The sequence below is a fragment of the Candida jiufengensis genome (assembly GCF_024610255.1).
Source record: "Candida jiufengensis strain CBS 10846 chromosome Unknown scaffold7, whole genome shotgun sequence".
Lineage (NCBI taxonomy): Eukaryota > Fungi > Ascomycota > Pichiomycetes > Serinales > Debaryomycetaceae > Lodderomyces > Lodderomyces jiufengensis.
Genome location: NW_026261556.1, coordinates 50,898 through 66,061, shown reverse-complemented (window position 1 = coordinate 66,061; position 15,164 = coordinate 50,898). Strand labels below are relative to the sequence as shown.

The 15,164-nt window shown below is 26.6% G+C and overlaps 7 protein-coding genes across 7 annotated transcripts; 5 read left to right on the top strand and 2 right to left on the bottom strand. All coding sequences in view use genetic code 12, as the record gives it.

Annotated features, from left to right (window-relative positions):
• Nucleotides 1-1,077: 1,077 nt before the first annotated feature.
• RVS167 (amphiphysin) lies at nucleotides 1,078-2,445 on the top strand (the record flags this gene model as incomplete). Its single annotated transcript, XM_051766599.1, has 1 exon — nucleotides 1,078-2,445. The coding sequence occupies one exon, from the start codon at nucleotides 1,078-1,080 to the stop codon at nucleotides 2,443-2,445; it is 1,368 nt and encodes a 455-aa protein (XP_051621876.1).
• A 1,986-nt stretch (nucleotides 2,446-4,431) lies between these two features.
• KGF54_000661 (uncharacterized protein) lies at nucleotides 4,432-7,251 on the top strand (the record flags this gene model as incomplete). The annotated part of the gene is made up of 1 exon (XM_051766598.1): nucleotides 4,432-7,251. One exon carries the CDS (start codon nucleotides 4,432-4,434, stop codon nucleotides 7,249-7,251), a length of 2,820 nt encoding a protein of 939 aa, XP_051621875.1.
• A 1,215-nt stretch (nucleotides 7,252-8,466) lies between these two features.
• On the bottom strand, nucleotides 8,467-8,967 carry PEX4 (E2 ubiquitin-protein ligase peroxin 4; the record flags this gene model as incomplete). Its single annotated transcript, XM_051766597.1, has 1 exon — nucleotides 8,467-8,967. One exon carries the CDS (start codon nucleotides 8,965-8,967, stop codon nucleotides 8,467-8,469), a length of 501 nt encoding a protein of 166 aa, XP_051621874.1.
• Nucleotides 8,968-9,988: 1,021 nt separating this feature from the next.
• ILV3 (dihydroxy-acid dehydratase) lies at nucleotides 9,989-11,761 on the top strand (the record flags this gene model as incomplete). The annotated part of the gene is made up of 1 exon (XM_051766595.1): nucleotides 9,989-11,761. The coding sequence occupies one exon, from the start codon at nucleotides 9,989-9,991 to the stop codon at nucleotides 11,759-11,761; it is 1,773 nt and encodes a 590-aa protein (XP_051621873.1).
• Nucleotides 11,762-12,505: 744 nt separating this feature from the next.
• On the top strand, nucleotides 12,506-13,423 carry RER2 (ditrans,polycis-polyprenyl diphosphate synthase; the record flags this gene model as incomplete). Its single annotated transcript, XM_051766594.1, has 1 exon — nucleotides 12,506-13,423. One exon carries the CDS (start codon nucleotides 12,506-12,508, stop codon nucleotides 13,421-13,423), a length of 918 nt encoding a protein of 305 aa, XP_051621872.1.
• A 163-nt stretch (nucleotides 13,424-13,586) lies between these two features.
• HIS1 (ATP phosphoribosyltransferase) lies at nucleotides 13,587-14,498 on the top strand (the record flags this gene model as incomplete). The annotated part of the gene is made up of 1 exon (XM_051766593.1): nucleotides 13,587-14,498. One exon carries the CDS (start codon nucleotides 13,587-13,589, stop codon nucleotides 14,496-14,498), a length of 912 nt encoding a protein of 303 aa, XP_051621871.1.
• Nucleotides 14,499-14,528: 30 nt separating this feature from the next.
• PRE1 (proteasome core particle subunit beta 4) lies at nucleotides 14,529-15,113 on the bottom strand (the record flags this gene model as incomplete). The annotated part of the gene is made up of 1 exon (XM_051766592.1): nucleotides 14,529-15,113. One exon carries the CDS (start codon nucleotides 15,111-15,113, stop codon nucleotides 14,529-14,531), a length of 585 nt encoding a protein of 194 aa, XP_051621870.1.
• Nucleotides 15,114-15,164: the final 51 nt, after the last annotated feature.

Sequence of the window (15,164 nt, the reverse complement as noted above, 5' to 3'; positions counted from 1 at the left end):
AGTATTTAAGGACCCTTCGTTATAATGGTGTGTAGATTTTAATATTATATTCTCGATAATGTTACTGCTCTTGTAATCAAAGCGACTTTTGTGTTTGAAAGAAATCAAATTAAACAACTAGAACGATTTTTTATTCTAATCAAATCATATTCGTAATTTTTAGTTTCAATTAGAATTGTAAATCTTGTAAAGAACATTCAATAATTGATTATGAACCCCTTTTTTTTGAATTAACCATGTGTCTACGTGCATGAATTCTCAGAATTCATTTTTGTTTTCATTTCCATAGATCAACTTTTTGGGAGATGATTCAAATGGAAGATACGAAATATTCTTTAGATTTCATTTATGTTAAATTTTACGAAGAATTAATTTGAATTTATTTTTCAAGGTAACAATTTGTGATAAAGAGTAATTAAAAATGGAGGAATAGGCGCAAATTGATTTTGGGGGGATCTTGAAGAAAGCAAGTCAGATGATAATCAGAACTTATTCTTAAGATTTGGTGTCACACACATAGTGCGCTTTTCATTAATATTTTGTATCAGCTACATTCAAAATTAATACTTCAAGATCAAGGAAAAATATATTTCTAAAAATTGAGATTAGCTTCTCAATTCATAGAAATTTACAAATCTCATATTATTGGCGAGTATTTGAGACTCCGTTATTTTATTATGAAACTGTAGAGATTTTTTTAAAAATTTGGTCAGTAAAATTTTAAATGTAACCATTAAAATGGAAATTATGGAATTAATCTTTTGAGACAGATAAATCACCGCTAAAACCTAATTAAATTTTGACAGTTGTTTCATTTGAATTTAATGTTAATTTGCCCTTAAAGATATCTCTTTGATCTCTTTGATCTCTCTAAAGGTTCATCTAATCTTAATTCCTTTATCTTTTTGGTTGCTAAGTTTTAATTCAAATCTCAACTCCCAATAAAAACTAAAATTTACGAACTAAAAAAAAAGTTGGAGTCGAATTTCATATCACAGCTAAATTTAGAAATAACTTAAACAAATTCAATCAGAACCGATAATCAGCTAACAATATCATTAACAAATAACACTCACAATGTCATTCAAAGGTATCAAGAAATCAATTGTACGTGCCCCACAAAGTTTCCGTCAAAAGATGAATATGGGAGAAATCACTCATGATGCAGTTTATCAAGATGCTGAACGTAGATTTAAAGAAATTGAAATTGAAACTAAAAAATTAAGTGATGAATCTAAGAAATATTTCACAGCCATAAGTGGTATGCTTGATGATCAAATTGAATTTTCAAAAGCAATTGAAGAAATTTATAAACCAATAAGTGGTAGATTATCTGATCCAAATTCAACAGTACCTGAAGATAATCCAGATGGTATATTAGCAGCAGAACAATATAGAGATCTTGTGAAAGAATTAAAAGAAATTTTAAAACCTGATTTAGAATTGATTGAAAAAAGAATTGTTGAACCAGCTCAAGAATTATTAAAAGTTATTAATTCAATTAGAAAAATGGCAACAAAAAGAGATCATAAACAAGTTGATTTGGATAGATACAAGAGAAATTATACAAAATATGAACTGAAAAAGGAAAGAACTGCTAAAGATGAAGAAAGAATGTATAATGCAGAAGCTGAACTTGAAGTTGCTCAACAAGAATATGATTATTATAATGATTTATTAAAAAATGAATTACCTGTTTTATTTCAAATGCAAAGTGATTTTATAAAACCATTATTTGTTTCATTTTATTATATGCAATTAAATATTTTTTATACATTATATAATCGTATGGATGAATTAAAAATTCCATATTTTGATATGAGTTCAGATATTGTTGAAACTTATCATAAAAAAAAGGGTAATATTGAAGAACAAACTGATGCAATTAGTATTACACATTTTAAAGTTGGTCATGCAAAATCAAAATTAGAAGCAACAAGAAGACGTCATGCAACAATGACAAGTCCAACTACTTCTCATAATGAATTACCTGCTTATCAAAGTAATACTGCTCCTGTTGGTTATAATCCAGATTATAAAAGTCCAAGTTATGGTTCACCAGAACCAAATCAATATCAACAACAACCACCACCAAATCAATATCAACAACCACCACAACAAGGATATCAAGGATATCAAACACCTCAAAATACTTATCAACAACCACCACCACAACAACAACAACAACAATATGGTGGTGGTGTTAATACATCAGCACAATCACCACCACCCCCTCGATATATGAGTTCACCACCACAATCAGCAACTTCTTCTGGTCATGAAACTTGTATTGCACTTTATGATTATAATGCTCAAGCACAAGGTGATTTATCATTTCCTGCAGGTGCAACTATTGAAATTTTAAATAAAGAAGATCCAGGTTGGTGGATGGGTCAATATAATGGTCAACAAGGAGTTTTTCCTTCAAATTATATAAAAATGTAGTTGCAGTATCTATTTCTATTCATTTACTAATACAATTCATTGTTAAATATTGAATTACGCGAAAGATATTACTTACGAATAAATCCATTCTTTGAACCTTATACTTTTACTTTACCCCAGATAATAAATCTTTTCAAATTTAAGTCTTTGATTTTGTGTAACTGAAACTATATAAATTTTGCAATTATCTCTTTGATCTAAGAGTATATCCATACGTTTTATAAGACTAAAAGGGATAATGTAGTAATAATACATTAATTTTGGTGATTGTATTTATAGGCTATAAGTTTAAAAACTGTGAACAAGGCTTGACATAATCAAAAAAAATAACCCTTTTGACCCCGAATCTTCCTAATTTATTGAAAATGTGCCAAGCATTGTAGATTTATTAAGTTACAATCACAATATGTCAAGACAGCAATAATGAAATTTCAAAAATGTAAGATCAATTAATTATGGTTATGTAAACACTAATGATCTTATAATACATTTATTTGATCAGACCAAATAGCAAAAAATTAAGCTTTTAAAAACCGTTGGTATGTAAGAAGATCAAAAAGAATAATATTTTATTATAATTTCCTCCTATTTAAAAAATTTATGGCTAATTAAAAATAATATTTATTAATTCTGATAATAAAAAAGTTAAAAAAAATATGTCAAAATTTACGTCAAATTTAAAAAATAAAAAAATGATATCATTAAATTATTAAAAAGTTAAATTATTTATTATAATGTAATGTAATGTAAGGGTAAACTATTATTAATCTTGTTTAAGATTTTTGAGAAGAAATTATAAGAATCAATGATATTAACAAAGAAATATGTTACATTAAATTACTTTTATTTTTCGTTTATTGAGATGTTGGATTTTGTATAACTTTTTTAAAAGGGCAATAATATAATAATATTTAATATGTTAGATCATTAACTTTAATATAATTTGATTCTAGACGCTTGAAGAATAGTAAAATCTATTGTTCTTTTTCTACATTTCCATTCTACACAAAATACAATTAAATTTTTGATTTTGTAAGATATAAAAATATCTTACTTTGTCTTGTTATCACAAAAATTTAATAATTTCCTTAATGATTTTTTTGTTTTTAAAAGGGGGGGAAAGAAAAGAGATGATTTTTAAAATATATATACACAAATAAAATTTGATTCAAGTATAAGGACAAGAATATTAAATTATAAGTGAACACAATATTATAAAATTCTTCTTCTTCTTTTTAAATAACATGCTCTAGATACTTCCAAATAAAATTTATTCTATTTATAGATTTACATTATACTAATAGTAAAAATAAATATACAAATATATAAATATATATACGTATTCATAATTGTTTCATTATAAATCAAACTTTAATTACTTTCTAAATTCAATTTTAAATCACTCAATCAATTGAAATTTTATATTGTTCATTTTAAAAAACAATTATAAATTATTATTGTTGATTTATAAATTTTTTTGATTTTTCAATAATTCCCAATTTTTCTATTGTTTCATATTTCTTAACTTTTATTCATATTATCAAATTTTATAAAGAAATTGATTAAAATTTGGCTTAAAGAATTATTTCAAAATTAAAATAGAAATCAACAAGGATTAGAAATTTTTATTTGCTCAAGTTTGTTGATTCATAAATTATATATATATAAGAAGAAGAAGATCAAGTCCAATCAATAATAATCATCTCCCTTTCATCGGTTAAATATTTGTGTGTCTAATATAATTTTAAAATTGACAAGAAAAATATTCTAAAAAAAATAAAAAAAATATTATCGGATAAATTGGATTTTTATTATTTTTAAAAAAAAAGAATTATTATTTAATTATATTTAATATTTAATATTTATTTTGATCATCATTATTACCATTATCAATTTATTCAATTTTTTACAACCAAATTTATTGAACATCAAATCTTTTAAGATTATATTCAAATCTAATATCTTCAATTAATTAATGTTTTATAAATGAGTAAACAATCTTTTGAATTTACAAAAGAAAAAATATTACCAACTTCAGATCCAAGATCACCATTTTATTATAATTTACCACCTTATGATTCTAAACCTATAGATAATTTAATTGAATTTTTTAAATTTTGGAAATATTTTATAAAATCAACTATATATTATTTAAAAGAAATTGTATTAGTTAAAGAATTGGAATCTAATTTAAATTACCAATTAATTCAAGCTGTTCAATTTCCTGGTTGTAAAGATTTACCAAATAAAATTTTACAAGATATTCAAATTAATAATCCAAATATTAATGGAACTATATCTCCAAAAAATAATACTACACCAACTAAAGAATTGAAGAAAAATTTATCAAGTTCAAGTTTAACTTCATTATCAACTGTTGGTGGTGGTGGTTCTAATAATAATAATAATAATAATAATTCATCATTCAATAATCAATCATATCTTCAACAACAACAATTTAATAATAATAATGGATCTTCAACTTCATTATCAAATTCAATACCTCATGGTCCTTTAACTAGTAGTGCAAGTCTGATTCAAAATTTACCACCACCATCATCATCACTAAAATCAAATACTCCACCAATTGAAAAACAAAGACCAGGATTATTTAAAACAAAATCAAATAATAATTCATCATTTTTAAAAAATGCTGCAACAAATTTACATAAGAAAAATTCATCATTAACTTCATTAAGACAATTGGCTCCAACATCAACTAATATATCAACAACTTCTTCAGGTTCAAATTCTCCTTCACATCATGGTATTCATCCTCATTTACCACATCATCCTCATATTCATTCAGATCATCATGTACCTCAATTGCATACCCATCATCAACAACAACAACAACAACATTCAACTCAACAATTTGCAAATGGTGCTACTACTCCTCCTTTACCAATTTCCAAACCAGAAACTTTACATTCAAATGATGTTAAAATCCCACCAACTTTTTTCCCAGATAATTCATTATATACAACACTACCTGCATTATTATTAAGTTCTCATCATCATGCATTTAATAATAGTTACAAATTAAGAAAAGATTTAATTTCTAAAATTATTCCTAGATTGGAAGTTTTATTAAAACAAGTTTCTCATAAAATTAAAGAAATTAAATTATCTTTAAAAAATGATGCATTTGCCAATCCTGAATTATCAAAAGAAATTTCTAAAACCGGTCAAATCTTAAGTAAATATATGGCATCAGTTGAAACTTATTGTGGACCAAGACCAGTTGTTAAAAATAGAGGATTGGAAGAAGATGAAGAAGAATATGCAGCATTGGATGATCCATTATTATTAAAATTAAAAGTTGATTCAAGACTCAAAACTCAATTAGTTTTTGAAAATTATATGTTTGCATCATATTTAAATTTACAAAATATAAGTAAAGATTTATTTACTTATCTTTTAAAAGAATTAAATTTAGTTTGTGATAAATGTGGTAAATTAGATTTAGCAACTGAATTTTATCAATATTTGAAAAGTCAAGTTAGTCAATCATCATCAAAAGATTGGGAATATTTTATAAGTCATAATAAATGTTTTGTAAATACTTTTGAATCAACCGAAGAAAATCCAAAAAGAGATATAAGAACAATGAAATCAATAGATTTACCATATTCAAATTTACCTCAAAATAAATGTCTTCGATTTGGAATAATGTATAAAAAATCAAAATTAATGAAGAATTATACAAGATACTATTATGTATTATCATGTAATTATTTACATGAATTTAAATTTGAAGAAGAAACTCATCAACCACAAAAGAAGACCAACAAATCAAAGGATAAAATTGGTGGATTTATTGGGTTTGAAGATGAGCCAGTAAAATCTTATAATTTAAATGATTATCAAATTGCTACCAAGGATGAATCAAGTTTTAAATTTACATTAACTAAAGTTTCTAATAAATCTAAAAAGACATTTAAATTAAATAATTTAGAAGATTATCATTCATGGTTTGAAGATTTATTTGAATTATTAAAATATGGAAGTGATCATCATGCAAGATTTGCATATATTCAAAGAAAAGTAGATATTGCAGCAAATTCTAAAACTTTAGAAAATGGTAAAAAGAAGAATAGTAAAGGATTAAGTTTAGAATTGGGTAATTATTCAACACCAGCATTATCTGGAATGTTTACTCCAAGAATCAGAACTCCTCAAGAATCACCAACAAATTCAAGTGATACTAATCCATTTGATGAAGTATTTTCAAATTTACCAACTAAATCAAAACCTTCAAGTGATTTAAGTTCACCAGCAATGACACCAAGAAATTTAACTCCAACAGATTCTCAATTTAATATTAATCAACCACCACAACCATTACAACAACCAACAACAAATCAAATTCAAATTCCTCAACAACCACCAACCACCAATGAAGAATTTTTGAAATTACAAGAAGCATTTATGAAACAACAACAAGAAATTATGGATTTAAGATCAAAAGAACAAGCAAATATTAATTTAATACAAAGAAAATTGGAAAATTTACAATTGGTTCAACAAAATAATGAAGAAGTTTTAAATTCTGATCAAAATAGTTTAAATACTCATCAACGTGATTCTTCAGAATCTTTAAATTCTTTTATTGCAGGTCCACCAAATAAAATCCCAGTTGCTCATGCTGCTGTTGAAGGTTTAACTTCAAGACCAATTGAATTTGATATTGGTGATAATAATAAACCTAATAATGGTTCAAATAGTAATAGTCAATCTCCAAAAGATAAATTATTTTCTGGTTCTAATTCAAGTATTCCTCAAGTTTTTGTAACTGAAAATTAAGAATCAAAAGTTTATAGGTTACTGATATATTTTAAGTACTTTATATGATTTTTATATATAGATAGTTTGAATGTATTCCCATTTTTAATATTTGAATATCTAACTGAGTTTTCAACGCTTTTAATTAAAATTGGTCCACATTGAAGTCGCAACTGATGTTTTTAGCCAAGTAATTTCCCAAGAATTGCTGAATCTATGAAAAAAAGTTGGTAAATCATACATACTTAAATCAATTTTAAATCATTTCAATTTAACAAATTATTTTGCCCTCCCAATTAACCTTAGTCAACTAAGCTATACTTCACAAATTCTGATTTAAATTTTCATAATGGCCCATTAATTTAAAGTACAATCAATGACATTTTACGAGTATTATAAAAAATTCCATTCTTTTATTTCTTAGAAGTTCCAATTTTGATCATCTAAAGTAACTCCAATTTGTTGTTTTATCACTTGGAATTATGAGAAATAGTATGTGAAATTCTGTTATAAACCCTTCCAACTCTTAATTTAATACTTTATTTATTAATTTTATAAAGAATAAAAATCATTCAATTGTAATTGTATCTATCCGCATTTGTTTGACAAGTTATTAATTGAGCTGGTTATTTTTTATCTTGATTTGATTTGATTTGTTTTGTTGTAGTTTGAATAACAACATGAAATGTAAATCAAAAATAATCTTTTTAAAAAAAAAGGAAATCGATCTGTATTTATTATAATTTTTTGTAAACAATTTGTTATGATAATTTGGTTGCAAAAAAAAAAAAGAAATAATATTGAGTGTCTCAGTATATATAAACGGGACTTGACAGAAAATCAGTATTTAATTTAGAGTGTTGCATTAGTAAGGACAGACCAATAATAAATCAATTTCTACCCTCGATGAAGTTTTAATAGTCAATAGATGAGCTACAAAATACTAAAATTGTCCATAGTCTTGAATGGCTTTTGCGATATACAATTTTGTGCAGTCAAAGAACCAACTTACTTGGTGAAAAAATAGGTTAAATATTGAGATAAAAGACCTTACAACTAAATAAATCTAGTAGGATACTATCTTATTTCGAATGTGAATACATAAGCTTTTAAAAATTAAAAAACTATGTATAAATTAGATATAGGCTTACAATTTTATCAAATATTAATTAAAAAATTCATTACTTCATTAAATACAATATTTCTCATTCTATAAATTCATTTTCTCATAAACTTCTAACTTTTAACACCACTAATGTTTCTTACAGAAGAATTTCTCCAAATTTGATATTGTGATAAAGATTGGAAAGCAATAACATCATCTCTAAATAAATTTGAAGCATCAATATTTAATGGAGAATCAATTTCAGGATAATCTAATAATTGTAAAATTGCAATTATTAAACTTTCTAAATTCCATGTGGGAACCCAATTTTTTTGTAATACATCAAGACAAATTTCTCCTGTTGTAAAATTAATATTTGGATGAATTATTTTTGTTTGAAATTTTATTTTTGGTGGTTGTTGTGGATATGTTGATGGTATTTCTATATTTAATTTCCATTTACCTCCATAATAATAAGGTGAATCTTGTTGAGTTTGTTTTGTTATTGTTGCTTCCCATTTAAATAGATTATTATCATTTATTGGTTTTAATTCTAATATTTGATGATTTGTTAATGATGGTGAATGTTTTTGATATCTTGTATATTCTTTTATTAAACGTTTTTCAGCCATTATTTTGAGTTTTATTTATTGAATATGTATTGTGTGTATTGAATAGTTATATTGAATAGTTAAGTTTAGAATATGTTTTTTGGTTGATATGAACAAAATTTATTAAGATGATTTAAAATTGTGTGCAATCTTTGATATATTTATTTAATATAATTCAATTTTATCCTGTGATAATAATTAACTTAATTAAGTCCGTTTTATTATTATTTTTTTTTTTTCAACGTCTTTTTTCAAAAGATAAAACAATAGAAAAAAAAAAATTTTAATGACACAATTCTTGAAAGGTGGGGAAATTTCTATGCATACATAAATTAAAATTTTAGACTTTAAATTTTTTTTATTTAATCCACTCTAAAGATTTTGGCGCGTACTAATAAAACGAGAAATTAAAAATTTGGGGGAGAATTTTGCTATTTTTCGTATTAAAAATGTTCACCGAGGTCGAGCTTGTGTGTCCCAAATTAGAAAGTCACGACAATTCAGGAATTGTTACAACATCAATTTTTTTTTATTAAATGATCAAATTGTTACTGATCGATGATCTATCAGGTAGAATCGGAAATTTGAGTTACTATTTACTGAAAATTACTTATCCTTAATGTTGTATACGTGACTAATGACTACTTCTGGGGACCCTTTAACATAGAATCTTATGTCTCAAGCTTTCATATTGTTCAATTATGCCATGGACTATAACCATGGAATCTTTGTTTCTTGCATTGTATATCAATCACTAAAATATCACTGAAAAACTTGTAATACATTGAATTCATAATATCTTTTGTATGGACTATAGTTTACCATTCCTATTAATTAATTACAAATTTATTTTATATAATTGGATGAAAAATTAAACGAATCTTGATGCGGCTTAGATTGATTTTTTCTCCCCGACCGGCATTTTTTATATACAGGTTTAATCTGATTACGGTAGAAATTTTTCAGTTCAGATCTTAACTATAGTAATTAGTCACATCAACAAACTTCATTCTACAACCACCAATACCTACATACAAGAATAATGAGTTTCATGAATACATCCAAACAATGTATTCGAAGTTTTGCATGTTCGGCTTCAAGATGTGAAGCTAAAAAATTAAATAAATATTCATCAATTGTAACTGCAGATCCATCTCAAGGTGCATCACAAGCTATGTTATATGCAACTGGTTTTAATGAAGAAGATTTTAATAGAGCACAAGTTGGTGTTGGATCAGTATGGTGGACCGGTAATCCATGTAATATGCATCTTATGGATTTAAATGATGCTTGTACAGATTCAGTAAATAAAGCAGGTTTAAAAGCAATGCAATTTAATTCTATTGGTGTTTCAGATGGTATTACAAATGGTACTGAAGGTATGAAATTTTCATTACAAAGTAGAGAAATTATCGCTGATTCTTTTGAAACCATGACTTTAGCTCAATTATATGATGCAAATATTGCTATACCAAGTTGTGATAAAAATATGCCTGGTGTTTTAATGGCAATGGGTAGACATAATAGACCTTCTATAATGGTTTATGGTGGTACAATTTTACCTGGATCACCAACTTGTGGTACTAATAATCCAGCAGTTGCTGATAAAATTGATATTATTAGTGCTTTCCAAAGTTATGGTCAATATTTATCAAAACAAATTACATTGGAAGAAAAAGAAGATATTGTTAAAAATGCATGTCCTGGTCCGGGTGCTTGTGGTGGTATGTATACTGCTAATACTATGGCTTCAGCTGCTGAAGTTTTAGGTTTAACATTACCTTATAGTTCTTCATCACCAGCAGTTTCAGAAGAAAAAGCAAAAGAATGTGCATCAGTAGGTGATGCTATCAAAAATTTATTAATTTTGGATTTAAAACCAAAAGATATTATAACTAAAAAATCATTTGAAAATGCTATTACATATATCATTGCCACTGGTGGATCAACTAATGCTGTTTTACATATTATTGCGATTGCGTCATCATTTGATATTGAAATAACAGTTGATGATTTCCAAAGAATTAGTGATTCAACTCCATTATTAGCTGATTTTAAACCTTCAGGAAAATATGTTATGGCTGATTTACAAAAAGTTGGTGGTACACCAGCAGTTATGAAATTTTTAATGGAAGAAGGTATGATTGATGGATCACAATTAACTGTTACTGGTAAAACAATTGCTGAAAATTTAAAAGATTTACCAAGTTTACCAGAAGGTCAAGATATCATACATAAAGTTTCAAATCCATTAAAACCAAGTGGTCATTTACAAATTTTAAAAGGTACTTTAGCTCCAGGATCAGCAGTTGCTAAAATTACTGGTAAAGAAGGTACTTATTTTAAAGGAGAAGCAAAAGTTTATGACAATGAACATGCATTTATTACTTCATTAGAAAATGGTGATATTAAAAAAGGTGAAAAAACTGTTTGTGTTATAAGATATGAAGGTCCAAAAGGTGGTCCAGGTATGCCAGAAATGTTGAAACCTTCAAGTGCATTAATGGGTTACGGATTAGGTCAAGATGTAGCATTATTAACTGATGGTAGATTTTCTGGTGGATCACATGGATTTTTAATCGGTCATATTGTACCTGAAGCTTATGAAGGTGGTCCAATTGCATTGGTTGAAGATGGTGATGAAATTGTTATTGATGCAGAAAATAATATTATTGACTTGTTAGTTGATGAAAATACATTAGCTGAAAGAAAGAAAAATTGGACACCACCTGAACCAAGATATAAAAGAGGTACTTTATTTAAATATAGTAAATTAGTTAGTGATGCTTCCAAAGGTTGTGTTACTGATGTTTAATAATTTATAATAAAATATACATTATGTAATTAGTATTTTTTGAAAAAAAAAGTGTTTAAACAGGATTGTATATTTTGACTACAAAATCCTCGTTTTCACCGAAGGTTTATAAAAAACGGTAAAATTGCCTTTGTAAACTGTCAACTATAAACAGGCGTAAGAACATCTTTTTCTTGTACTGGATACAAAATTTTTTTTCCAAAATTGTTACTTTACTTTTTTTTGTATTTCACAAGCAACTACTTTTGATGCAAAAGTAAAATTATCAAAAAAGTTGCAAATTTCGTGCCAAATTTAAACAACAAATAAACACCCACAATAAAATTCTGGCTTGAATATCCAAAGCTACATGATTAAACAAGGACATAATAGCTTGATCTGAGTCAGAATTCAGCACCAAATACCAAAACACTGCAGAATACTAGCTAATTTTCATTCCCACCTTATATATGTATGTAGGGATTTAGTTCACGTGAAAATGAAATCGATAAAGCAATGTCCATTAGCACCACACGTTTGGTAGTTCTAGGTCAATATCTCGAATAACGAAAACCAATTTAAAGTTTTAGTGTCATCTAATTTAAAATAAAGTATACGTAGTAATTTAATTTTTTATTTATTTCTTACCATCGTTAAGTTAAACTAAATAACCAACTTGTCAGTTGTTTTTGCATATTTTTTTCATTCATTTCATTTCATCTCATCTCATTCATATTTACATTATAGCATACAATCATCCAAAAAATGTCAGACTGGATATCGACATTTCCTGGATATAATCAAGTTTTAACAACTGGTAAGAAATTATTTGGTAAAATAATACTGACCGGACCGGTTCCACAACATGTTGGTATAATAATGGATGGAAACAGACGATATGCTAAATCGCATAAAATAGAGATCAAAGAAGGACATAGTATGGGTTTTGACACTATGGCTAATATTTTGGAATTATTATATGAAGCAGGTGTTAAATCTGCAACCGTTTATGCTTTTTCAATAGAAAATTTTAATAGATCAAGTTATGAAGTTAAATGGCTTATGGATTTAGCTAAATCAAAGTTTACTCAAATCAATCAAAATGGATTATTATGTGAAGATTATGGTGTTAAAATAAAGATATTGGGGAATTTAAAATTATTACCACCAGATTTATTAAAGATTTTGAGAGAAACTGAAGAAATTACTAAAAATAATACAAGAGCTGTGTTAAATGTTTGTTTCCCATATACTTCAAGAGACGAAATTACAAACTCCATAAAGAAAATAGTTATAGAAAGTACGAAAAGTAACATCAAAATTAATGAAAAATCAATAGAAGATAATTTATATACTGGTGATTCACCACCACTAGATCTTTTAGTGAGAACTTCAGGAACTTATAGGTTATCAGATTTTTTATTGTGGCAAGCTGTATCACCAGATTGTGCTGTTGTATTTACAGATAAATTATGGCCAGAATTTAAACCTTGGGATATGCTTAAAATATTAATGAATTGGTCATTTAATAAGTATTATTACGGAAACCCTAATGGGCAACTACAATTGAAAAACATTGATCAAGCATCATTGCTAGAAAACTCACTGACTTTAGAGGTTAGTGATTCAGATGATGATACATTAAAATCAGAAGATGATTTAGACATAGTTCATAAAAAGTAACTTATATATTTATTTTCGGTAATTATTTTCCGTAACACGTGTACATCTCTTGATAAGTCTCTTGTTTTGACTCACGACTAAAAAATTTTGAAACACATAATATTTTTTTTTTTCTTACTTCCTAAACATTTTTAACATTTTACAACCAACCACATTAAAAAAAATGGATTTAGTCAATCACTTACCAGATAGATTATTATTTGCAGTACCGAAAAAGGGTAGATTATATGAAAAATGTTGTCAATTATTGAATGGATCAGATATTCAATTTAGAAGATCACCAAGATTAGATATAGCATTATCAACCAATTTACCAATTGCATTAATTTTTTTACCAGCAGCAGATATACCAGTTTTTGTAGGAGAAGGTAATTGTGATCTTGGAATAACTGGACTAGATCAAGTCATGGAATCTGATCAATTTGAAAATATAAATGATTTATTAGATTTAAAATTTGGAAATTGTAAATTACAAATACAAGTACCTGAAAATGGAAATTACGAAAAACCAGAACAATTAGTTGGTAAAAAAATTGTTTCATCTTTTACGAAATTGGCTACTGATTATTTTGAAGATTTACAAAAAGATTTACTGGTTAAAGAAAAAATTAGAGTAAGATATGTTGGAGGATCAGTTGAAGCTTCTTGTGCTTTGGGAGTTGCTGATGCAATTGTTGATTTAGTAGAAAGTGGTGAAACAATGAAAGCAGCTGGATTAAAAGCAATTGGAACTATATTAAATACATCAGCACATCTTATATCTTCAAAAGAACCAAAATATCCGGAATTAGTAAAAACAATTACAGATAGATTAGAAGGTGTTTTAGCAGCTCAAGAATTTGTTTTATGTAATTATAATGCACCAAAATCAATAATGTCTAAATGTTTAAAAATAACACCTGGAAAAAGAGCAGCTACTGTTTCAACTCTTGATAAACATTCACCAGAAGAAGAGGATTGGGTTGCTATATCATCAATGGTTTCAAGAAAGAAAATCGGCAATGTAATGGATGAATTAAAAAAAGTTGGTGCTTCAGATATATTGGTTTTAGAAATATCCAATTGTAGGGTTTAGTTAGTGCTTGTATATATATTTTTTAGTAGGCTAATCTATATTTCTTATACCATCTTTATCAACAACTTTTATATAAACTCCTTTGAAATCAATTGGCATTCTTTTTTGTAATTCTTCAACACACATATCCATTAATTTTAATCCATCTTCTATTTTCATATCTTTTCTATAATGTTTATCTAATAATGATGTTGTATAAAATGCTGCATAACCATGAGCTCCATATGGTAATTCTACTTGAGTTCCCAAGTAATCTATGTAATTCAATGATGGTAAATCTGTTTTGGTATCATAACCTGCTATTAAACAATTGACTTGATATGGTTTACGTGATCTTATTGATGTTGCTAATTGATTTCTTACATATGATGCAGTAGCTTTTGGTGACATTTCAACATCATCTTCACGCATTGAATATAATTGAATATTTGCTTGAGCATATTCTGAAAATTGAATAGTATCACCTGCTTCTCCAGTAAATGCAATTAAATTATGAGCATTCAATTGTCTTGTTTTATCATCATTATCTTTTAAAATGGATATACCTCTAGTCGCAGCTTTTGATGTGGCAATAATTGTTGCATCTGATACTCTTATCCCAAGTATGATATCCATTGTGAGGTGTCAATTGTGATTCGGTGGTGGTTGTAGTAATCTAGTAAAAGA